The sequence below is a fragment of the Mesocricetus auratus genome, unplaced genomic scaffold, assembly GCF_017639785.1.
Source record: "Mesocricetus auratus isolate SY011 unplaced genomic scaffold, BCM_Maur_2.0 Super-Scaffold_100007, whole genome shotgun sequence".
NCBI lineage: Eukaryota > Metazoa > Chordata > Mammalia > Rodentia > Cricetidae > Mesocricetus > Mesocricetus auratus.
This window is the reverse complement of record NW_024429191.1, coordinates 74904120-74927711: the sequence shown is the minus strand read 5'-3', so window position 1 is coordinate 74927711 and position 23592 is coordinate 74904120. Positions and strand designations below refer to the sequence as shown.

At 50.1% G+C, this 23592-nt stretch overlaps 1 protein-coding gene across 1 annotated transcript; it reads left to right on the top strand.

The window, feature by feature from the left end:
- Window positions 1-1155: 1155 nt before the first annotated feature.
- Tbx21 (T-box transcription factor 21) lies at window positions 1156-19649 on the top strand. Its single transcript, XM_005075903.4, has 6 exons — window positions 1156-1837; window positions 15749-15903; window positions 16219-16340; window positions 17879-18037; window positions 18148-18209; window positions 18373-19649. Exons 1-6 carry the CDS (start codon window positions 1350-1352, stop codon window positions 18974-18976), a joined length of 1590 nt encoding a protein of 529 aa, XP_005075960.1. The 5' UTR covers window positions 1156-1349; the 3' UTR covers window positions 18977-19649.
- Window positions 19650-23592: the final 3943 nt, after the last annotated feature.

The following is a 23592-nucleotide window of genomic DNA, read 5'->3' as shown; positions in this document are numbered from 1 at the left end:
CTTCCCCTCCTGTGCTGGGATTACAGGGGTTTGCCACCAAGCTCCATCTGTATAATGCTGGGGATGGAACCAGAGCTTGGTGTATGCTAGGCAGGCACTCCATCAACTGAACTGCATCCTCAGACCCCCAAGGAGTAAGAAAACTCCCAATGGGTTCATTTTCAACTGGGAGAAGAGGAATACTTCTCAAAACGTGTGACTTACCTTAGCAGAATAGAACAGAGGAGGAAGGACATTCCTCCATCAGAGCATGCGCTAGGCTGTCAACCAGCTCTGAGTGCCTGCTAGGCACTTTGTTTCCTCTATAATAGAATGGAAAACCAGCACACAGACAGCCGCTGGTGTAAGGTTCACAGCCCCCCACCTTCAATACGAATGTTTATTTCCCCCAGCCTACCCCATCAGGCCTGAGGGACTGACTTTCAAGCAAAGGAAGTGACTTACCCAGGTCCCACACACCCGAATCACAGGCAGAGGCAGCCCTGGGACTCTGAACACTGACAGCCAAGCGCTACTTCCCGTGTCTTTAACTGGCTGCTTTGCCACGTGAATCAGCTTCTGTGGGAGCATTTCAGTCAGCCCAGCCCACAGTGGGCTGTTTTGGGTTCAATGCTTTTGGGGGCCTGTTGTTCAAGAACTTCCAAGTCAGCTCCTGGGCTAAAGGGACAAACATTATCCCCCCTCGCGGGGTGGGGTGAGGTGGGGTAGGGGAGGTGGTGATGATGAGGGGGGGCTCTAGCCAAGAGAAAGCAGGCAAACATTTCGTGCAAAGTGGCAGAACCTGGGCATGCAGGAGGCAGCAACAAATATCTGTTGAATATGTATAGTCTAAGAAGATTCGAGCATGCCTGAGCCTTGAGAATGCTCAAAGGTCCCATCTGGGGAAAGGGCCTTTGGTGTGCCTTCCTGGATGGGCGGAATTTCCTGGGGGAGAGAAACCCGCTCGAGTTTCAGGTGGCAGGCTGACTCTCTCAGATCCGGGGCGCACAGAGACTTACTGGTCCCCACCGAGTGGGGGGGGGGCGTCAGTCCTCACCAAAAGCAAATTCGCGCTGTATTAGCCACGAGGGGGCGGGGCGAGGCGGGGCGGGGCCGAGGTGGCGGGGTGAGGGGACCCAAGGAGCTTCATAAAGCCACAGCAAAGGCCGCCGCGCCGCTAGTGACAGCGGCCCGCTGGAGCGGGAGCCCCGGAGCAGCTGCGCGCCTCCCCAACGCGCGCTCAGGGGCCAGAAGTCCCAGCCCCTGCTCAGGTGGCGTTCTACTCCTCCCCGGACCCCGCCCCGTCTCCCTTGCCCCCACGACCCTCTGGCCTCCTCGACGGCTGCGGGAAGGCGCCCAGCCCGCCGCGGATGGGCATCGTGGAGCCGGGCTGCGGAGACATGCTGACCGGCACCGAGGCGATGCCGACTGACGAGGGCCGGGGGCCCGGAGCGGACCAGCAGCATCGCTTCTTTTATCCAGAGCCGGGCGCACAGGACCCGACAGATCGCCGTGCAGGTGGCAGCTTGGGGACGCCCTACTCTGGGGGCGCCCTGGTGCCTGCCGCGCCGGGCCGCTTCCTCGGCGCCTACGCCTACCCGCCCCGGGCCCAGGCGGCCGGCTTCCCCGGGCCAGGCGAGTCTTTCCCGCCGCCCGCGGGTGCCGAGGGCTACCCGCCCGGGGATAGCTACGCAGCCCCAGACCCGCGCGCCGGGCTCTACCCTGGACCGCGCGAGGACTACGCAATGCCCGCGGGGTTGGAGGTGTCAGGGAAGTTGAGAGTCGCGCTCAGCAACCACCTGTTGTGGTCCAAGTTCAATCAGCACCAGACGGAGATGATCATCACTAAGCAAGGACGGTGAGTGTGGTGCGCGCCGAGCGCCGCGAGCTCGCAGGGCGGAGCCGGCGGGGGTCTGGCCTCGGAGGCCCGCCGGAACAAGGACGGTCCTCTTTTTTTTTTTCCCTCCAAATTCTGAAGCTGCACGATGCTTCTTGTTTGCAGTCTGAGCTTCATTCTTAGGAGACCGGGAAGTAGGGTAGGGTAGCAGTGAGGACACCGCGGGTGCCGAGGGTATCACACCAACAGTCAGAGATCAAAAAAGGACAGAGATGATGGTGTGGGCGCAATTCGAAGTTACTTTGAAGCAGTTGGCCAGAGGTCCCCAGTTGCTCCTTGCCTCAGTCTGGGGTCACAGTGAACAGCGGGGGAGTGTTTGCAGGGCCTGACAGAAGCTGGCCGCCTCTCAGTTCCTGTGTATGGGAAACTGAAGTGTTGGGAGCAAAATCTTTTGGGATTTCTGTGTCCCCCTCCCTCCTTTGCTGCTGCTGGGCTCAGGGTAGCTTTGGTGTATGGATGGTGGCGGGACAGAAGGGGATTTGGTGACATGGAGAAGCGGTCGCCAAGTTTCTTTTCCGGACTTACTTTGATATCATATGTCTGAGAGAGAGAGAGAGAGAGAGAGAGAGAGAGAGAGAGAGAGAGAGAGAGAGAGAGAGAGAGAGAGACAGACAGACAGACAGACAGACAGACAGACAGAGAGACAGACAGAGAGACAGAGAGACAGACAGAGACAGAGACAGAGACACAGAAAGAGAGACAGACAGAGACAGAGACACACACACGGACAGAGAGACACACACGGACAGAGAGACACACACGGACAGAGAGACAGAGTTGTGTAGAGGTGGGGACAGTAAAGCTTACAAAGGTACAAATGCCCAGAGCCTGAACTCAGTCCCAGCTGGTGTCCAGTCCCGAATGTACCCTTTGAGGCTGGTGACTAAAAATGGGCCTGCTTCCTTACCCAGCTATTCACCATTTCAGCCTGGGGGAAAGATGGAGGGTTCTCCTGGGCTGGTTGCTTTAGTGGTAGGGTTTGCAGCTCAGTCTGCTGCTTCCGGACGGAGTCTCTTTGCTGAAGAAAGAGAAACTTGCAGTGTGTGAGGGGTCATTTGGTACGCAGCACCCTGAGTGGAGCCTCCTGTGACTTTTGGGAAGAGGAGCTGCCCTCCTCAGGGAGGACCAGCCAGGGCTCTGTGTCCTTGGACTTGGCCATTTGTGACTTAGGAGGTGGGGTGTCGGGATGGAGACTCAGGAGGTAACTGAGAGACGGCAAGGATGGGATTTCTGGGAGGGGACACAGAAACCCTTGCTGGCGTTACTAGACGATGTCTGCAGTGGGTGAGGGGCCCAGCTGCCAACTGCAACTGGTTTCAAGCTGCCACATTGTTCTTCCTCACTGGGATGAACTGAGAATAAACCGTGTGTTTGTTTATGGCATCCTTCATCCAAAGTTTTCTGATAATTCTCTGCTCCCCATCCCCTCTCTGGGCATCTCCACACACTGGCCAGGTTTCTGGTCCTAGCGTGTCTGAATGGGAAGGATCCAGACGCTCCTGTCTCTCCCTGCACAGACAGGGAAACAGGCCCAGAGACAGCAAGGGACTCTTCTGAGGCTCCACAGCTGGCAGAGCTGGGACCAGGGCTCGGATGGCACCTGTCTGTTCCTCACTCTCCAGTCTGCACAGCCACCAGGAAAAACAGCCACCTACACTGTCTGAAGGCCTTTCATGCTCGCCCAGAACGCTTTCACTTCCAGTGTTTCACTGTGAGTTAGGCAGGCCAGGCATCCACCCCACTTCAAGTTCAAGAACATCAAGTCCCAGGGATAACCAGCGGCTTCTGTCACAAAGGCAGACTAGCTGGGGCCTCTGACTCTGAGCTCTGTCGTGTGTCACAAGTGTGTCTCTCATCTTGGGGCCTGGCCAGGTCTTCTCATTGCACGGGCAGGCCTCAGCTCCTCCAGTCTGATGGGATGGGGCGGTCAGCCAGACGGTCAGTGGTTGCTATGCTGGGCGGGGGCCTGTCTGTCTGAGGGTTAGTGGGGAGGTATTGGAGGACACACTCCAGCTGTGTCACTGTCTGGACTCCCGAGGCTCCTCTCCTGAGTGTTCCTACAGCAGAATTTTCACTTGACCACTTTCCGTACCCCCCTTTGGGTCTCCTTTCCCTTTCCCTCCTTTTTGTTTTGGTGCTGTGATTGGAACCCAGGGCCTAGTGTATGCTAGGCATATTTTCTAGGACAGCCGTGGTAATGCATACATGGGTGATACCCATAATTGGAAACTAGCCTGTGTTTCATAGTTTGTTTTTCTCTCTACTATGTAGCAAAGGCTTCCTTTGAACTCCAGATCTTTTTACCCCCTGCCTCCCCAGTGCTAGGATTATAGGTATGTGCCACCATGCCTGGTTGACACGCTGTCTCAAAGAGCCAAAATTAATTTACTTCTCTTTTCAAGCCTTGTGTGTGCTGTGCAGACACAGACACCCCACGGCTGAGACACATCCTTAACCAACTGTTTATCGTGACAAATCCCACTATCCGAAAGCAGAAGGTGGAGCATGGCTCTAATCCCTGAACTCAGGAGGTAGAGGCAGGGGCATCTCTGAGTTCGAGGCCAGCCTGGTCTACAAAGTGAGTTTCAGGATAGCCAGAACTGTTACACTGAGAAACCTATTTCAAGAAGCAAGCAAACAAAAGACAAACAAACCCCCAAAACCAAAATTAAAATTAAAAGTAGAAAAAAATATCTGGGTGGTGGTGCACACCTTTAATCCCAGCACTTGGGAGGCAGAGGCAGGCGAATCTCTGTGAGTTCAAGGCCAGCCTGGTCTGCAAAGTGAGTTCCAGAACAGCTAGAGGTGTTACACAGAGAAACCCTGTCTCGAAAAACTAAAAAAAAAATAAAAAAAAAAAAGTAAGTGAAAAAAGTAGAAAAATATAGCAGGCTTAGCTTCGAAAATCATCAGAGTTGGTCTGGTCTTTTTTTGTTGTGGTTATTTTGTTTGGTTTTTGAGAGTCTCATTATACAAGCTCAGCTGGCCTGGAACTCACAAAGATCTGCTTGCCTTGCCTCCCGAGTCTTGCCATTAAAGGCGTGTACTATGTTGTGATTATTTTGAGACAGGATCTTGCAATGCAATCAAAATTAGTCTGAAATTGGTGATCTTCCTGCTTCGAATCTTTAGGTTCCCTTGAAAGTGGATTTTTGCTGTTTGATTTGGTTGAGACGAGATTATACTTCACGTAGCCCAGGCAGGCCTGGAATTCTCATTCTAACTGCTTCAGCCTCCCAAATGTTGGGATTACAAGAGTACGCTGCAACCATGTGTGACTTGAAAGTGGAACTTAAAAAAGTAATGGACTGGCAGAGTGGCTCAGTGGGTAAAGACTCTTACCGCCAAGCCTGACAACCTCAGTTTGATTCCTAGGACCCGCATGGTTGAAAGAGAGAACTCTCTTCCACAAGCTGACCTCCATACATGCACAGTGGCACTTGGGTACTGTCCACCACCATTCGCAAAAAGAAAAAAAGAAAGGGGGGCAAGATAAAAAACAGGGCGGGAGCAATGGCTTAGTGAGTGAAGTGCTTGCTTTGTAAACACGAGGACCTGCGTTTGAGCCCCAGAACCCATGCTAAAAAAATTACCTAGGCATTGTGGCAAACGCCTTTAATCTAGACACTTGGGAGGCAGAGGCAGGCAGGTGTACCTCTGAATTCTAGGCCAGGTCTACATAATAAGTCCCTGAACAGCCAGGAATACCCAGAGAAACCCTGACTCAAGAAACAAAAAAGAAGAAAACTAGCTAATCAGCCAGGTGGTGGTGGAGCATGCCTTTAAATCTAGCACTTTTGAGGCAGAGGCAGGCAGACCTCTGTGAATTTGAGGCTAGCCTGGTCTACAGAGTGAGTTCCAGGACAGCAAGGGGTATACAAAGAAACTTTGTTTTGACAAAAAAGGAAAAAACAAAAAAAGCCTAGTAAATTAGCCAGGTGTGGTGGTGTTTGTAATCCCAGGAGCTTGCTGGCTAGCCAGCCTAGGTTAATCAGAGAGCTCTAGGCCAATGAAAAACCCTGTATTGAGCCGGGCGTTGGTGGTGCATGCCTTTAATCTCAGCACTCAGGAGGCAGAGGCAAGTGGATCTCTGTGAGTTGGAGGCCAGCCTGGTCTATAAAGTGAATTCTAGGACAGCCAGGACTGTTGCATGGAAAAACCCTGTCTAGGAAAAACCAAAAAAGGAAAAAAAGAAAGAAGTAAATTAGTGAATGAATGAATGATAGTACTTGAGGAATGACACCTCAGGTTGTCATCTGGCTTCTACCTGGACATACATGCATACATGCACACTCTCGAGTGCACGCAGACACACACACACACACACACACACGCAGACACACACACACACACACACGAATAAGCAAATAATAATAATAATAATAAAAATACCATCAGCAAGCTGGAGAGATGGCTCAGAGGTTAAGAGCACTGGCTGCTTTTCCAGAGGTTCTGAGTTCAATTCCCAGCAACCACATGGTGGCTCACAACCGTCTGTAATGAGATCTGGTGCCCTCTTCTAGTATGCAGGCATACATGCAGGCTGAAAACTGTATAGATAATAAATAAATCTTTAAAAAAAATACCATCAGCAAACCTGAAAAAAAAATCCCTAAATGCCTCTGAGTGTTTTGGAAGTCTGCTTGTGTCATGTGTGTGGAGTTCTCACACGTTAGAGCCTTCCTAAGGCCACATTGCATAATGTGAAGTCCCTGTTGGATGGGGCAGTGGCTCCTCATCATTTCCTTGATGCCTACCCTTAGGTCAGGTCCCAGGGGCTCCATCCTGGAAAGAAGACAGGCTGCACCACCGTCAAAATTTAGCCTTACCAAGCCCGTGGCCTCTGTGTCTTCTCAGCTTGAGCTCTGGTGATCTGGCAAGTCCAGGGCTGTTTCCTTTTGCTGTAGAGTTTTGGGCTCAAAGCAGCTTCCTTTCCGTCCCTCTGCTTTGGCAGGCTGGCCTGTCCCTCTGTGGGTTCCAATGACCTGCAAGCCACCACCACATCACCCACAGACCTTCTTTCTTTTTGAAAAATTCTTCCATCTCAGTCCTACCCACAGGCCCCAGCCTTTCGTCCTCACTCTGACTCACTCTGTCCCTGGTCCTTCCTCTCCCACCCACCCTGGACCCACCCACTGGTGTGGATCGGTAGCAGCGAGGCTTTGATCATGAGTGGAGGGAGGGGGATGACGCCTGGCGTGATGACTGATGAAGGCGACTCAAGTGGGGCTCAGAGAGAGATGGAGAATAAAAAGCACTTGGGGTGGGCTGGAGAGATAGCTCAGGGGTAGAGGAGCTTCCTGCCAGCCCTGACGACCCGAGTTCAGATCCCGGGACCTACATGGGAGAAGAGCATTCTGGAAAGTTGTCCTTATACCTACAAAGTAAAGATACTGAAATGTGTGGTGCTTTTCTTTCTTCTTTGTTTTCTTTCTGTTTGTTTTTCAACACAGGGTTTCTCTGCATAGCCCTGGCTGTCCTGGAACTCACTCTATAGACCAAGCTAGCCTTGAACTCAGAGATCTGTCTGTCTCTGCCTCCCAAGTGTTGGTATTAAAGGCGTGCGCCACCACCGCTAAATGTAATATTTTTTAAAAACGAGAAAAGACAACTCTGGGGTCTCCATTTGTATATTTTGGGAGGTGGAGCAACCAGGGAGTGTTTGTGTGTGTAGTGTGTGCTGTGAATGGGGCAGTAAACACAAATACAGCGGATGGTAGATATTCTCAGTAGGAAAGGGAGGCCGGGTCTCCGTGGGTGTGTGGGAGGGTATTAATTGCTGGTAATCTCCACTTTTCTGAGTGTGATTGGTTGATTATTATAATTAAGATAACTTTCGGCGAGAGCTGCTAAGTAGCTCAGTTTGCAAGAACATTTGGTTATGTGACGCTAGGGTGGCGAAAAAGTCTTGGCCTGGTGTGAGGCAGTGTCACAGCCACCGCTATTTCCCTTTTCTGTTTTCCCAACGCTCACAATTTTCACTAATGTTTTAGCTTATTATTTTACTTTTTAAATATTTTAATTTGTGTGTGTGTGTGTGAATGCTATGTATGTGAAGGAGCCTATAGAGGCTGGAGGTCAAAGCTGGAATTGGAATTATAGATGGTCATGAGCTCACATAGAATCAAGCCCAGGTCCCCTGTAAGAGCAGAAAGTATCCTTACTCGCTGAGCCATCTCTCCAGCCTTTCACTTTATTATTATTAGTAGTAGTAGTATTAGTATTATAATATTTTTTTTGGGGACAGGGTTTCTCTGTGTAATAGTCTTGGCTGTCCTGGAACTCACTCTGTAGACCAGGCTGGCCTAGAACTCACAGATCTGCCTGCCTCTCCCTCTGGAGTGCTGGGATTAAAGGTGTGGGCAATCACCACCACCCAGCTTTATTTAATTTTTGAGACAGAGGCTCACTCTAGAGCTAGCCTGGAGCTCTTGAACATGTACACTTCCTTCCTCGGCCTCCTAAATGCTGGGATATAGGTGTGAGTCACTCTGTCCCTGTGTCCCACTAACCTTTTAGATTTTTTAAAAATTAGAATTATTTTATTTATGTACATGAGTGTTTTCCTCACATGTATGCATATCTATGAACCATGTGCATAGCTGGTACCCTCGGAGGTCACAAGAGGATGTTGAACCTGGCAGTGGTGACACATGCCTTTAATCTCAGCACTCTGGAGGTAGTGAGTTCAAGGCCAGCCTGGTCTACAGAGCGAGTCCAGGACAGGCTCCAAGCTACAGGGAAACTTTGTCTGGGGGCAGGAAGGAGAAGATGTTGAAATCGGAGCTACATGTAGTGTGAGTCACGATGTGGATGCTGGGAATTGAACCCAGGTCCTCTGCAAGAACAAGTGCTTTTAACTAATGAGATACTGCCGGGCAGTGGTGGCCCATGCCTTTAATCCCAGCACTTGGGAGGCAGAGGCAGGCGGATCTCTGTGAGTTCGAGACCAGCCTGGACTACCAAGTGAGTTCCAGGACAGCCTCCAAAGCCACAGAGAAACCCTGTCTCAAAAAACCAAAAAAAAAAAAACAAAAACAAACAAACAAACAAAACAACAACTAATGAGATACTTCTCCAGTCCCTGAAGTTTCGTTGTTGTTGGTATTATATTCAACCCAGAATCTCATGGATGCTAGGCAAACACTCTTATACTAAGGTACATTCCTGGCTCAACTTTTCAGATCTTTAAAATAACACTAATTTTAAAATCTGGACATGCCCATGGTGCATGTATGTGATCCTACAGTCACAGAACTCAGCAGCAGGAAGATCACAAGTTCACAGCTAACCTGGGCTACATACTAAGATCTCTTCTCAAAAAGAAGTAGAATTGCTAGGCAGTGGTGGTGCACACCTTGAATCCCAGAACTTGGGAGGCAGAGGCAGGTGGATCTCTGTGAGCTTGAGGCCAGCCTGGTCTACAAAGCTACACAGAGAAACCCTGTCTTGAGAAAAAAAAAAGTAAACAGACTAGTTTGTTGTTATAACAAAATGTTCACAAAATAGATAATATCAAGCTAGTGAGATGATTCAGTGGATAAAGCTGCTTACCACCAAGGTTGATGACCTGAGTTCAATACCTGAAACCCACAAATGGTGGAAGGAGAGAGCCAGCTCCAACAAGTCATCCTCCTCAAGTGTGCCACATCCTCTTCAATAGATAAGTTTAAAAATTTTTTAAATGTGTACCATCCAATGCTGAAGCAGCTATTGGAAAATTATCCTCCTAGAGACACCTACTGATGTAACCTCAGAAACGATTTTGGCAATGTCTTATACTTACAGAATGCAAAATATTCTCAGGCATCAAGAGATCTCTTCCTCCTCCTCCCAAGTCTGAACTCATGGACTAGGAATCACATAGTCACTTGAAAATGGCTACACTGGCTGGGCAGTGGTGGTGCATGCCAAATTCCAGCACTTGAGAGGCAGAGGCAGGCAGCTCTCTGTGAGTTCGAGACCAGCCTGGTCTACAGAGCAAGTTCCAGGACAGGCTTCAAAGCTACAGAGAAACCCTGTCTAGAAAAACAAAACCAAAAATAAATAAATAAATAAATAAATAAATAAATAAACAAACAAACAAACAAATAAATAAATAACAAAGAAAATAAAATGCAAATGGCTATATAGAAATGCAGAGTTGTTCTTTACCTTTTTCGAGGAAGACACAGACAGTCGGCCTTCCAGAAAATTGGTCCATGTCTGAAACAAGTCATTGTTTCGTTTTTGGAAACCGTCTCACTGTGTAGCCTTGACTGGCCTGGAACTCACTGTAGCCCCAGCCATGTCCTACGACCCTTCAAGTCATCCCTAGATAAGTTAGCCATTGGGGCACAGAGAGTTATGGGGTCATGACTCTGTCCCCTGAAGATGGTGTGGTAGGTGGCTTTATGGAGGTCAATGTGGTATCAGGTCCATCTCCACTACTGTTTCTTCCAAGCAAACTGATATGCAAACCAGGGAGTTATTTTGGGATTCTACTGGTAACCTTAGCTGGGTGCATATGTGTGCGCGCTAGTGTGTGTGTGTTTGTTTACATGTATAGGTGTGCACATGTGTGTGGAGGCCATTGGTTAACCTAGCAGGTCATTCCTCAGGCAGCATCCTCCCTTTTCCTTCCCTCCTTCCTTTCCCCCCTTCTCCCTCCCCCTCCCTCCCTCCCTCTCTCTCTCCCTCCCTCCCTCGCTTCCTTTCTTTCTTGAAACAGAATCTCTCTATGTAGCCCCGGCTGTCCTGGAACTCTTTATTAAACCAGGCTGACCTCAAACTTAGGGTGATCCATTTGCCTCTGCCTCCCAACTTCTGGGATTAAAACATGCACAAACACACTTGGCTTATTTATTTATTTGTTTGTTTGTTTGTTTGTTTGTTTTTGGAGATAGGGTCTCTCACTAGGCTAGAGTTCACTGGATAGGCTAGGCTGGCTGGCAAACCCCAAGAATCTAAATGTCTCTGCCTCCCCAGTTCTGGGATTATAGGGATGCAACACCACATCAGGCTGTTGCTCCTCCCCCTCTTCCCCCTCCTCCCCCTCCTCCCCTCATCCGCTTCCTTGGGTATTGAGAATTCAGAGTCTTCATGCACAGCATCTTACCACCTCTTTAAGTGGAACTAAGACCTCCCATCTCACAATCTCACAATCTTCCTGTGTTTCTTGTCACCCACTAATAGTAGCACAGAGGGACAGAGACCACAGCATGGGACTGTCATCAACATCTATTTATAAGCCTCAGTGTCTTTGAGTATAAAGTTTTGAGGAACATTTTATATGTCAAAGAGCTGGCTTGATGAACTGGCTAGTGTATAAATAGAGGATTGACAACCATGCTCTGAGGCTGGGGATATGGCTTAGTGGTAGGGCATTTATTTGCCTACCATGCACAAGGCCCCAGGTTCTATACTTAGCACTACCAAAAAAGGTGTTTTTTTTCTATTCCTTTAGAATAGGAAGTTTGAATGAGAACTTCATTTTGGTTCTCACATGAACTATATTAGTTATTTTGGTTTATCGAGACAGGATTTCTCTGTGTGGTCCTGGCTGTCCTAGAACTCACTCTGTAAGATCTACCTGCCTCTGCCTCCCAAGTGCTAGGATTAAAGTTGTGCACCACCCAAGCCTGGCATATACATTTCATGTGTATGGACGCTATGTCAGCATGTATGAATGTGCACCACGTGCATACGTAGTGCCTGCTGAAGCTAACCAAAGAGTATTGGATCCCCTGGAACTGGTCTTACCGGTGGTTGTGGGCCATCACGTGGACACTGAGAATTAAACCCAGGTTTTCTAGAAAAGCACCTAGTGTTTCTTACCTGATGAGCCATCTCTCCAGCCCCCTCCCTCTTTTAAGACAGAGTCTCTCCATTATGTGGATCTAGCTGTCCTAGAACTCGTTCTGTAGACAGCCTGGCCAGACTCACAGAGCTGCACTTGCTTTTGCCTTCCAGGTGCTGAGATTAAAATCAAGTGCCAAGCCAGGCACCGCAGGTGGATCTTTGTAAGTCTGAAGCCAGCCCAGGTCTACATAGTCAGTTCCAGGGCAGTCAGAGCTACATAGTGAAACCTGTTACAAAAAATAAAATGAAGACATGCACCACCACACCCTGCTCCCTATTTTTTGATTAACCAATTTTTCTTTTTTTGGAGGGGCGTTTCGAGGCAGGGTTTCTTCTGTGGCTTTGGAGGCTGTTCTGGAACTCGCTCTGTAGACCAGGCTGGTCTTGAACTCACAGAGATCCTCCTGCCTCTGCCTTCTGAGCGCTGGGATTAAAGGCGTGCGCCACCACCAGTTGTCATTCATTTTGTTTTTTGAGATGGTTTCTCTGTGTTGTCCTAGAACTCGCTCTGTAGGCCAGGCTGGCCTGGAACTCATTTGCCTTTATGTGTATGTGTGCTTTTGTGAGTTTATGTGCCGTAAGCATGTAGGCCAGGCACTGTTGGGTGCCCTGGGACCAGAGTGGCAGACACTTACTTGTGAGCTGCCTGATGTGGTTCTGGGAACTGGATCTGCACCCTCTGGAAGAGCAGTGAGTGCTCTTAACCACGCGGAGCCGTCTCTCCAGCTAGAAACTATGATTTGAGTGGCCTTACAATGCATTGGTGAGAGAAATGGATTGAAAATATTCTCCACACTTTAGTTTTTCAATACTTACTTCTTGGGCTGGGAATGCAGCTAAGTCGGTAGAATTCTTGTCTAGAATTCATTGTTTTGGATGGATCCCTAGCACTACACAAATTGGGTATAATGGTGCACAGCTTGTAATTCCAGCACTTTGGAAGTTGAAGCAGGTAGACCAGAAGTTCAAAGTCATCCATAGTTGTAATGTGAGTTCGAGGCTAGTCTATAGGTTTCTTGATTGAGAGACCAGTGCTTTCCTGTCCTACGTGGCCGCCTGGGAGGAAGGATGTGGGTGTGAAAGGGACATCCAATGAGGATTTGCCTCTGCTGTTCTGACACCCTCACTCTCCCTGCTGGCACATGGGAGCTCAGTTATTGGAACTGGTGGTGGTGGTTGTGGCAGTGAAGGCTGCTGTTAACGTGGATGGAAGAGATGGTGGTGGTAGTGACTGGGGATCGGGTGGTGATGGTGATGATGAAAGTGGCGGCTGTTGTGATAGTAGGCGTGGAGGCACTGGCTACGGCTATGATGGATATAACCGGTGTGGTGGACACAGTGATGGCGGAGGTGGTGGTGGCTATGGTGCAGCCAGTAGTAGAAGGATCAGGAGTTCAAGGTTATCCATCCTTGGCTATGTAGGGAGGAGGGGAGAGCAGAGGAGACTCCAACAGTACAGAGTGGGTGGAAATGGTGGCTTTGATGGAGGTGTGGTTTGAGACATAGGAGATATGATGGTATTATTGGATGTGTTAAGATTCTAGAGATGGCGGCTACAGTGATGGTGGGGTTAGTGTCTGCAGTGATGGTGTCTGTAGTGATGGTGGGGTCTGTAGTGATGGTGTCTGTAGTGATGGTGTCTGTAGTGATGGTGTCTGTAGTGATGGTGTCTGTAGTGATGGTGGGGTCTGTAGTGATGGTGTCTGTAGTGATGGTGTTTGCAGTGATGATGGTGTCTGCAGTGATGGTGGGTGGTGTCTGTAGGGTGGTGGCTGTGGGGTGGTGGCTGTAGTGGTGGAGATTGTTGGAGAGACAGAGGCTGTTATCATGGAGAGGTGATGGCAGTGATGATGGCTGTGGAAGTGGTGGCTATAGCGATGCTGAGGCTGTAATGGTGAAGACGGTGTCAGCGTGATGGTGGAGATACGGTGAGAGTGATGGTGGTTGTGATAGTGGAGGTGGTGGTTGTAATGATCGTGATAATAGGGGCCGTGATGGTGGAAGTGGTGGGGAGGCCATTGCAAGAGAAGGCTTCCTTTCCTGACTCTAGAACGATGGAGGAGAACGCAGTATCCACCCACTAGCTTGTCTTTTCCTGGGACCCAAGACTTTAAGCATAAGAACAACTGGAGCCTTAGAACACCTAGGGTGTTGGCGTGGGGCAGGCCATTCTGTAGATGTGTGGGGCAGGGAGGGCCAGTCAGTGAGCACAGCAGCAGTGTCCTGCACAGACTGGGAGGGTCACGGTGGAGAAGTGGCACTGAGGTGTAACTCTTCTGCCTTTGGAGAGTTGGCTGGTGCCTTTGGCCCACACAGGACAGGAAGCACACACTAATGTTAGAGACAGTGGTTTCCAGATAAATATCTCATAACTGATCTCTTGAGAGGAAAGCATATTCAAAAGTCTACAGGCCGGGATGCAGCCCGGTGGTAGAGTGCTCGCCAGGCACGCAGCGAAATCGTCAGTAGGCACTGATTTATAGTGTCTGCTGATTCCCATGGTGTGAAAGTGCTCACTGTAAGCTACCGACGTGATGGGGATGAACACAGAGCTGGGGATGATGCCCTACAGCCGTGGTCAGCGTCTCCACCAACCACCTCACACACCTCACACACCTCACACACCTCACACACCTCACACAACCAACCACCTCACACACCTCACACAACCAACCACCTCACACACCTCACACACCTCACACACCTCACACACCTCACACAACCAACCACCTCACACACCTCACACACCTCACACACCTCACACAACCAACCACCTCACACACCTCACACACCTCACACACCTCACACACCTCACACACCTCACACAACCAACCACCTCACACAACCAACCACCTCACACACCTCACACAACAGACACAAATAAGCTCAAGCTCAGACCACAGCCCAGCAAAGGGAAACAATGGAAAGAGACTCTTGAGTGGCGAACACCTTAACTTCTAGTAGAATGTATTTAATTGTTAAGTTTTTACAATTTAAATTTTTTTTTTGGTTTTTCGAGACAGGGTTTCTCTGTGGCTTTGGAGGCTGTCCTGGAACTCACTTTGTAGACCAGGCTGGTCTCGAACTCACAGAGATCCGCCTGCCTCTGCCTCCTGAGTGCTGGGATTAAAGGCGTGCGCCACCAACGCCCGGCTTACAATTTAATTTTTGTTTCATTTTGTTTTTCAAGACAGGGTTTCTCTGTGTAGCCCTGACTGTCCTGGAACTCACTCTGTAGACCAGGCTGGCCACAAACTCACAGAGATCCACCTGCCTCTGCCTCCAGTACTGGGATTAAAGACAAGCACCACCATACCCAGCTAGTACAATTTAATTTTAAAAAAAGATTTATTTTTAGTAATTTTTGTATGTGCCTCTGTATGTGTGAGTCTGTGTGTGCCTCTGTGTGTGTGAGCCTGTGTATGCTTCTGTGTGTGTGTGTGCCTCTGTATGTATTGTGTGTGCCTCTGTGTTTGTGTGTGAGAGAGAAAGAGAGAGCCTGTGTGTGCCTCTGTGTGTGTGTGAGAGCCTGTGTGCCTCTGTGTGTGTTTGAGAGCCTGTGTGTGTCTGTGTGTGTGTGTGAACCTGTGTGTGTCTCTGTGTGTGTGAACCTGTGTGTGCCTCTGTGTGTGTTTGTGAACTTGTGTGTGCCTCTGTGTGTGTGAGAGAGAGAGAGAGAGCCTGTGTGTCTGTGTGTGCCTCTGTGTCTGTGTGTGTCTCTGTGTCTGTGTGTGTCTGTGTGTGTCTGTGTGTGCCTCTGTGTCTGTGTGTGTCTGTGTGTGCCTCTGTGTGTGTGTGTGAGAGCCTGTGTGTGTCTGTGTGTGTCTGTGTGTGCCTCTGTGTGTGTGTGTGAGAGCCTGTGTGTGTCTGTGTGTGCCTCTGTGTCTGTGTGTGTCTGTGTGTGCCTCTGTGTGGTACAGTCGGCAGTTGACTCTTGAGAACAGGTGATGGCTGGCTCCAGCACACCGCGTGCACACAGGTGACTGGCCACTGGGCTAATGGACCCTGGGCTTCTTTCTCTGTTCCCCACAGGCGAATGTTCCCATTCCTCTCTTTCACTGTGGCTGGACTGGAGCCCACAAGCCATTACAGGATGTTTGTGGATGTGGTCTTGGTGGACCAGCACCACTGGCGGTACCAGAGTGGCAAGTGGGTGCAGTGTGGGAAGGCAGAAGGCAGCATGCCAGGTACGACCCCCTTGCAGTGGTGGGCATGCTTTTTCTCCCAGACCAGACGCCCCTGGTGGATTGCTCAAGCTCGTGCCCCTGACATGCAAAGTTGAGTCCTGTATCTATGCACCACCTCAACCTTCCTTTAGCTTGTCACCCCTTCTCAAATTTAGCAGAGGACACTCAGCTCAACTCTCTGTCCTCATTTACCCTGGCTCAGTCTGTCTGTCTCCTCCTCTGCATCTTTCTCGAGTTCCTCTCAGAACAGGCAAAAATCCCACATCTCCAGGGTCTGTTCAAAGGCTACTTGGCAATAAGGTTAACTGTCCACAGGAAACCGTTTATACGTCCACCCAGACTCCCCCAACACCGGAGCCCACTGGATGCGCCAGGAAGTTTCATTTGGAAAACTAAAGCTCACCAACAACAAGGGGGCTTCCAACAATGTGACCCAGGTAGGACTGTCAGCCCCCCTGCCCCTGCACCTGAGACCCTCTCCTCTGACACTTCCCATGACCCCCTCTATACTGTTGGAGTCCCCTTTCTGCTGCTCTGGTCTGCTCTCCTCCCTACAGAGCTAAGGATGACCTTGAACTTCTGATCCGTCTGCCACTAGCTCCTGAGCACTGAGATTTCAGGCATATACCAACATGCTTGGTTTACGTGGTTCTGGGTGTTGCACCCAGACACTGGCGCATGCTAGACAAGCACCCTATTAATTGAGCTACTATATGCCCCGGCCCCTTTGCTTCTTCTGAACTCTTTCCTGCCCGCCTTGGGAAAACAATGAGAAGGAGGACACTGGATCTCTGGCATGGCTGGCTCTCAGGTCAGCACAGGCCAAACCAGTCTGGGGGCTTTTTTATCCTTTTTTCTTTTTCTTTTCTTTTCTTTTTTTTTTAGTCTGGGGGCTTTTTCACTAGGTCATGATTTGTAACCGTGATGGGTCCCAGTGTCCCAGGGAATGGACACAAAGTATCCTCACATTGAACAATCCTGGGTTTTTTGTTTTGTTTAGAAAGCGTTTATTTCTTTTACTGTGGTGGTGCACATGTGCTGTGTTGTATTTGTGGAGGGCTGAGGACAGCTTTCGGGGGTTGGTTCTCTTCTTCCATCACATGGATCCCAGGTATCAAACTCAGGTTGCCAAGCTTGGCAGCGAGTGCCTTTGCCTGCCCAGCCTCCTCAGCCCCAGCCCTGGTTTTGTTTTTGTTTTTCCTGAGACAGGGTTTCTCTGTGTAGCCCTGGCTGTCCTGGAACTCGATCTGTAAACCAGGCTCGCCTCAAACTCACATATCGGCCTGCCTCTGCCTCCTGGGTGCTGGGATTAAAGGTGTTTGCCACCACTGCCTGGCATCCAATCTTGTTTTTTAAGACCTTGAGCTGGAGAGAGGGTTCAGTTGGTAAATCATCTGCCTTGCAAAGACAAGGACCTGAGTCTTGTCACTGGAACCCATCCATGTTGAGAGAGAGAGAGAGAGAGAGAGAGAGAGAGAGAGAGAGAGAGAGAGAGAGAGAAAGGCAGGCAATAACCAGTAATTTTAGCACCAAGGAGGCAGAGACAGTGTGGATCCCAAGGGCCAGCCTACTTACTCGGTGAGTTCCAAGCCTGTCTCCAAAAAAAGGGGATGGTGCCTAAGGTTGTCCCCTGGCCTCTATCTATACTTGCACACACACAAGCACACAGAGGCACACATGTGCACATATGACCTCTAGTGCTAATACCTTGGTCTCACATGTAAGATCCAACATGTAGGATCAGGAAAGCTAGAAGCTAGAAGAGGTACCCTGAAGAAAAGATGGAAGGCTTAAGAGAAATTGTATGGTGGCAGGGTGGGTGAAGGCACCAGATGTCCTCAAGCCTTTTTTCTAGTCCCACTGTAGGGCTAGTAGTCTCTGGTGGGTGAATGGGTCCAATCATGACCCACAATGGGGTCAGGAGGAAGCTTCCAGTTCCTTCCATGACCCTGTCACCACCTCACTCCCTCTCTAGATGATCGTCCTGCAGTCTCTCCATAAGTACCAGCCCCGGCTGCACATTGTGGAGGTGAATGATGGAGAGCCAGAGGCCGTCTGCAATGCTTCTAATACACACATCTTTACTTTCCAAGAGACACAGTTCATTGCAGTGACTGCTTATCAGAATGCCGAGGTGAGGCTGGAGCAACAGGGCCTGGCATAGGGGGCGGCACAGCCTTCTTGTGGGGGGGGGGCTGGAGTCCCTGAGCCTCAGACTCAGGCAACTCTATTGCCCTTCTTTAGATCACTCAGCTGAAAATCGACAATAATCCCTTTGCCAAAGGATTCCGGGAGAACTTCGAGTCGTAAGTGCACTGGATTCAACTGGCCTTTGGTCACTCTGAGATGGTCCACATGTCCTATCTACTTTGGAGGTCTTGGGGCGGGACAGACAGGCCAGGGAGGGAGGGACAGGAGGAGTCATGCTTGTGACTTGTTCTCTCATTTTCTGCTTGTTTTTGTTTTCAGCATGTATGCATCTGTTGACTCCAGTGTTCCCTCCCCACCGGGACCCAATTGTCAACTGCTTGGGGGAGACCCCTACTCACCTCTTCTATCCAACCAGTATCCCGTTCCCAGCCGTTTCTACCCCGACCTTCCTGGTCAACCCAAGGATATGGTCTCCCAGCCTTACTGGCTGGGGACACCTCGGGAACACAGTTATGAAGCAGAGTTCCGAGCAGTGAGCATGAAGCCCTCATTCCTGCCCTCTGCCCCGGGGCCCACTGTGCCCTACTACCGTGGCCAAGAAGTCCTGGCACCCACAGCGGGCTGGCCTGTGGCCCCGCAGTACCCTCCCAAGATGAGCCCAGCTGGCTGGTTCCGCCCCATGCGAACTCTGCCCATGGACCCTGGCCTGGGATCTGTGGAGGAACAAGGATCCCCCTCGCTGTGGACTGAGGTCACCCCTCTCCGACAGGAGCCCAGCGACTCAGGACTGGGTGAAGGGGAGTCTAAGAGAAGGCGGATATCCCCCTATCCCTCCAGTGGCGACAGCTCCTCTCCTGCTGGGGCCCCCTCTCCTTTTGATAAGGAAACCGATGGCCAGTTTTATAACTATTTTCCCAACTGAGAAGATCCCACTGGGTTGGAGGGCGCCAGCTATCTTAGGAAACAGACACGGGTCGAGAAGCCCCGAGCTCTCACCATACTTTCCCCCATAGTGATTGGTTGGGGAAGGAGAGGGGCAAGAAGGATTTTGGGGTTCACTTGTTGCTTCCTGGCCCACATGAAAATGTGACAGGAGTGTCCCCTGCCCCTTCCTCTGCCGGAACTACACTCACGTACCTGGTGCTGCTTCTGACCGTCGGTTCCGTGGAGAATGGAAAACGGACTCATGGACTCCAGAACGTTTTGGATCCAGAGGGACGAAGGCTTCTGGCGGAAGGGCCAGGGGAGGGGCCAAGCCTGGAGGCGTACCCCCTTTCCCTTCGGAGTAACTTTGAACTGTTAGTCTCTCACGGTGTTAATCTCTTGACCTGAGGGTAACAGCCAGCCAACCAGAACAGGGACAGGACTCAGGTGACTTTGTGTAGACTGGGTCCCCCTGCAAGGAGATAAGAGAATGGTGCAGAGGAAGGGGTTGGGGTGTGCATTTCACCAAGTGAGGTCACTTTGAACTGGTGTACACAAGCTTTTTTCTTTTTTATTTCTTTGGGATAGGGAGGCTATTTATTGTAGACAGAGTGGTGTCTGGATGTGTAACTTTTGTTTTCATCACTTTCTGAAAATAAACATGGAAATGATGAGTGTGTCCTGCTTCTGTGGTGGGAGGGGGTGTGTGGATCAAGATTTGCTGGTCCCTGGACTCTTGTGTTTGTGGGTAACTGTTAGGACCCTAAATAACCTCACTTAGGGATAAACTGAATTAGAGTATGTCTTGTCCTCAGCACTCCAACTGATGGTGCATGCCGCCACGTGTGACCAAAGGTGTTTTGTGACCAAAGAGCCCCTTCCTCTGGGTTGCCTGCTCAGCACCCTGACCTGGGAAGGCAGGGTGAGAACAGAGTCTAGACTCAGCTGGGTGGGGCAGGAGCCCAGGGGAGGGCTCTTCGTTTCTCTTTGCATTTTAACACCCCACATTTCTACATTTGTTCAGGAATTAAAAGCCTAAGTAAGAATTGGATGACGTAATGTTGTTGTCACTTCTCTTCATGGAAGGTCAAGACCAGCCACACACTAGCAATTTCATAAGAATCATCTTAGCACACAGGAAGGGTTTAGGATTAGGATTAGCCCTTGACAAGGTCCTCAGTGTGAGAGCTGTCATCGTAGACTGGAGTGCTCTCTCTCTCTCTCTCTCTCTCTCTCTCTCTCTCTCTCTCTCTCTCTCTCTCTCTCTCTCTCTCTCTCTCCCTCTCTCTCCCTCTTTTATTTCGTTTGTTTTTGACAGGTTCTCACATTGTAACCTAGGATGTCTTTGAAGCTCATGGTGATCCTCCTGTCTCATCCTCTCAAGTGCTAGGATTAGAGACACAAAACATCCTGCCCAGCTTTCCAGCTCTGTTTCTTTATTAAAAAAAGAATTTGGACCGGGGAGTAAAAGCACTAGTTGCACAGCCTGACCAGCCAAGCTTCATGCCCTGAACCTCTGTGAAAGCCGCATCAGGTGGCTCACACGTGCCATCCCAGTGCTGCTAGGAGATGGGGCAGAGTCAGGAAGATGTCTTGGCAGCTCACCAGATGACAATCCAGAGGAATGAAGCACGGCAGGAGAACCCTGGAGCAGAGACACAGAGACCCAGTTTCAACATGGCAGGAGAAAGCCAATCTCAGGAGACTGTCCTGATTTCCCTGCCCCTGCAAACACACACACTCTCTCTCTCTCTCTCTCTCTCTCTCTCTCTCTCTCTCTCTCTCTCTCTCTCTCTCTCTCTCTCTCTCTCTCTCTCTCTCTCTCTCTCTCGCTCTCTCTCGCTCTCGCTCTCTCTCTCTCGCTCTCTTTCTCTCTTTCTCTCCCGATTTTTTTCCAGATAGGGTTTCTCTATGTAGCCCTGGCTGTCCTGGAACTCGCTCTGTAGTCCAGGCTGGTCTCAAACTCACAGAGATCCACCTGCCTCTGCCTCCCCAGTGCTGGAATTAAAAGTGTGCTAGCACTACTCAGCATAGATATTTTAGGGTGCTTTGTCTTTGTTTGTTTTGTCTTTGTTTGTTTGTTTGTTTGATTGTTTGTTTTTGAGACAGAATCTCCATTCTGGCTGGCCTAGAACTCAGTATGTAAACCAGGCTGGTCTCAAACTCACTGAGACCCACTTGCTTCTGTCTCCTGAGTGCTGGAATTAAAGGCAGCCAGTATCATAACCAGCATAAATAAATATTTTTTGAGATGGGGTATAACTATGTAGCCAGCTGTCCTGGAACTCTATGCAAACCCAGCTGACCTTGAACTCACAAAGATCTACCTGCCTCTGCCTTCCACGTGATGGATAAAAGGTGTGCACCACTACACTAGCTATAAATATTTTTAATTTTTATAGCATCTATGGTTTGCTTTTTGTTTTAGTTTTTTTGAGACAGGGTCTGTTTATGCTGGAATTCACAATGTAGCCCAGGCTGGCCTCTAACTCACAGAGATCCACCTGCCTCTGCCTCCTGAGTGTAGGGTTAAAAGTGTGCACCACCACACCCAGATCTTTATGTGTATATCTGTGGGGGTTCCATGGAAGCCAGAAGGGATATCAGATTCCCTGAAGCTGGAGTTAGATGTGGCTTTGAGCACCTGATACAGGTGCTGGGAACCAAAGGTCCTCTGCAGGTAGGTGCTCTTAACTGATGAGCCCCTTCTGGTCTGCATGTACACCTGCAGACCAGAAGAGGGCACCAGATCTCATTGCAGAGAGCTGTGAGCCACCATGTGGTTGCTGGGAATTGAACTCAGGACCTCTGGAAGAGCAGAGAGATCCACCTGCCTCTGCCTCCCTGGTGCTGGGACAAAAGGCCCACCACTGCCCTTCTTCCAGATAAATATTTTTAAGATAAAATAACTCAAGCCAGTCGTGGTGGCAAATCCAGCTCTTGGATGACTGAGCTGAGACTGACAACTGGAGACCAGCCCGGACTGTATGGTGAGACCCCGGCTCAAACAGATGAAGACTGGCGGGCGGTGCGGCGCACGCACACCTTTAAAAAGATGAAGACTGTACACCTTTAAAAAGATGAAGACTGGCGGGCGGTGCGGCGCACACCTTTAGTCCCAGCACTCAGGATGCAGGGGCAGAGGCGGGTGGGTCTCTGTGAGTTTGGGGCGGTGTCGAGACCTTGTCTTTATTTTTTTTTTAAGACTCTCTAGCTACTTTTCCAGAAATTGGTCACACTCCCATGCAATCTGTCCCTTAAGACAAAGAACCAACAGAAGCCCACTGTGACGGTTAAGAGTCCTCAGATCTCTGAGGGAAAAGAAAACCCAGTTCCAGTTCCTTCCTCCCTCCTTTCCTCCTTTCCTCCTTTCCTCCCTCCCTCCCTCCCTCCCTCCCTCCCTCCCCTTTCTCTCTGGGACTCAGAGTTGATGAGAAATAATGGACTATGTTCTTTCAGTTCCGGTTTATGGTCCTGCCTGGTGCTTGCTCCCTGCCCCTTGACAGGTAGACCAGGCTAGACTAGGGGGGTAGAAGCTTGCCCACCCACAGAAAACCTGTAAGAGTCAGAAATTGCCTTGGTCATTTGGATTTGAAGGACATACTCTCTCTTTCTCTCTTTAAGGTTCCACTGTGGCCATCTACGGCTGTGATGTCACCTCTCTCCTGGTAGTCTGTGAACTAAAGGGTCTATATGCCCCATAGGGCACCCCCATCACAACATCCATGGCGAGTATCTCTCCTAATGAAGCCCTCTTTGGACCTGAAAGCTGCTGTCCCTCTCAGGGCTCCCTCTAAGAAAGCTACACTGAGGGCACACCCCCTCCCAAAGAGCGTATTTCCTCCCACAAAACTGAGAGCTGGCATCCCGCAATATGAGCACACATAGAAACCCTGAGACGATCCTTCTCCAGAAGAAATCCTTCACCAGCGGATGGCGCTCTGTGAGTGGGGCATGAGAATGGAAAACTGAGACCCACTTACTACCCCAAGCTTCATTATGTATGGCGCGCGCGCGTGCGCGTGTGCGTGTGTGTGTGTATGTATGTGTGCGAGCGCGTGTGTGCGCGCGCGCGTGTGTGCGCGTGCACTTGTATGTGGTTGTGGGGAGGTGCATGCGTGTGTGCTGTGGCATGCACGTGGAGGTCAGGGGACATCCTTGGGTATCAGTTCACCTCTTCCACCTTGTTTGAGACAAGGATTCTATTGTTTTTCTTCTGTGTATGTAACTTGCTGGCTTTTGAGTTTTGGGGGATTCTCCTGGCTCCACATCCCATCTCCTGGGAAAGGTAGGATTACAGGTGCTTGAACTACATGTGATTACAGGTGCTTGAGCTACATGTCAAGCTTTTACATGGGGATTTGAACTCAGGTCCTCACACTTGTGTGGCATGTGCTTTTATTCACTGAGCCAACTCTCCAGCCCCCCTCCCCATGCCAAACGTGACTTTGATTTCCTTTTTTCCACCTTGCCATATCCCTCCTTTTGCCTTTAGCACCCCAAGTCCCATGTTTGTTCTTCTCTTCACAGAAGGACATCCTCTGCTTCTGGGAGGAAGTGGTGGTGAGATGCCAGGAGCTTGCATGAGAAGCAGGCACAGGCGTCTTGACATGT

Excerpts from the sequence above, each read along its gene's own strand:
- Tbx21 (XM_005075903.4), top strand. The coding sequence starts at position 1,350 with ATGGGCATCGTGGAGCCGGGCTGCGGAGACATGCTGACCGGCACCGAG. Across the intron at positions 15,904-16,218 it reads GGCAGAAGGCAGCATGCCAG|GAAACCGTTTATACGTCCAC; the intron begins GTACGACCCCCT and ends AACTGTCCACAG. Across the intron at positions 18,038-18,147 it reads CTGCTTATCAGAATGCCGAG|ATCACTCAGCTGAAAATCGA; the intron begins GTGAGGCTGGAG and ends GCCCTTCTTTAG.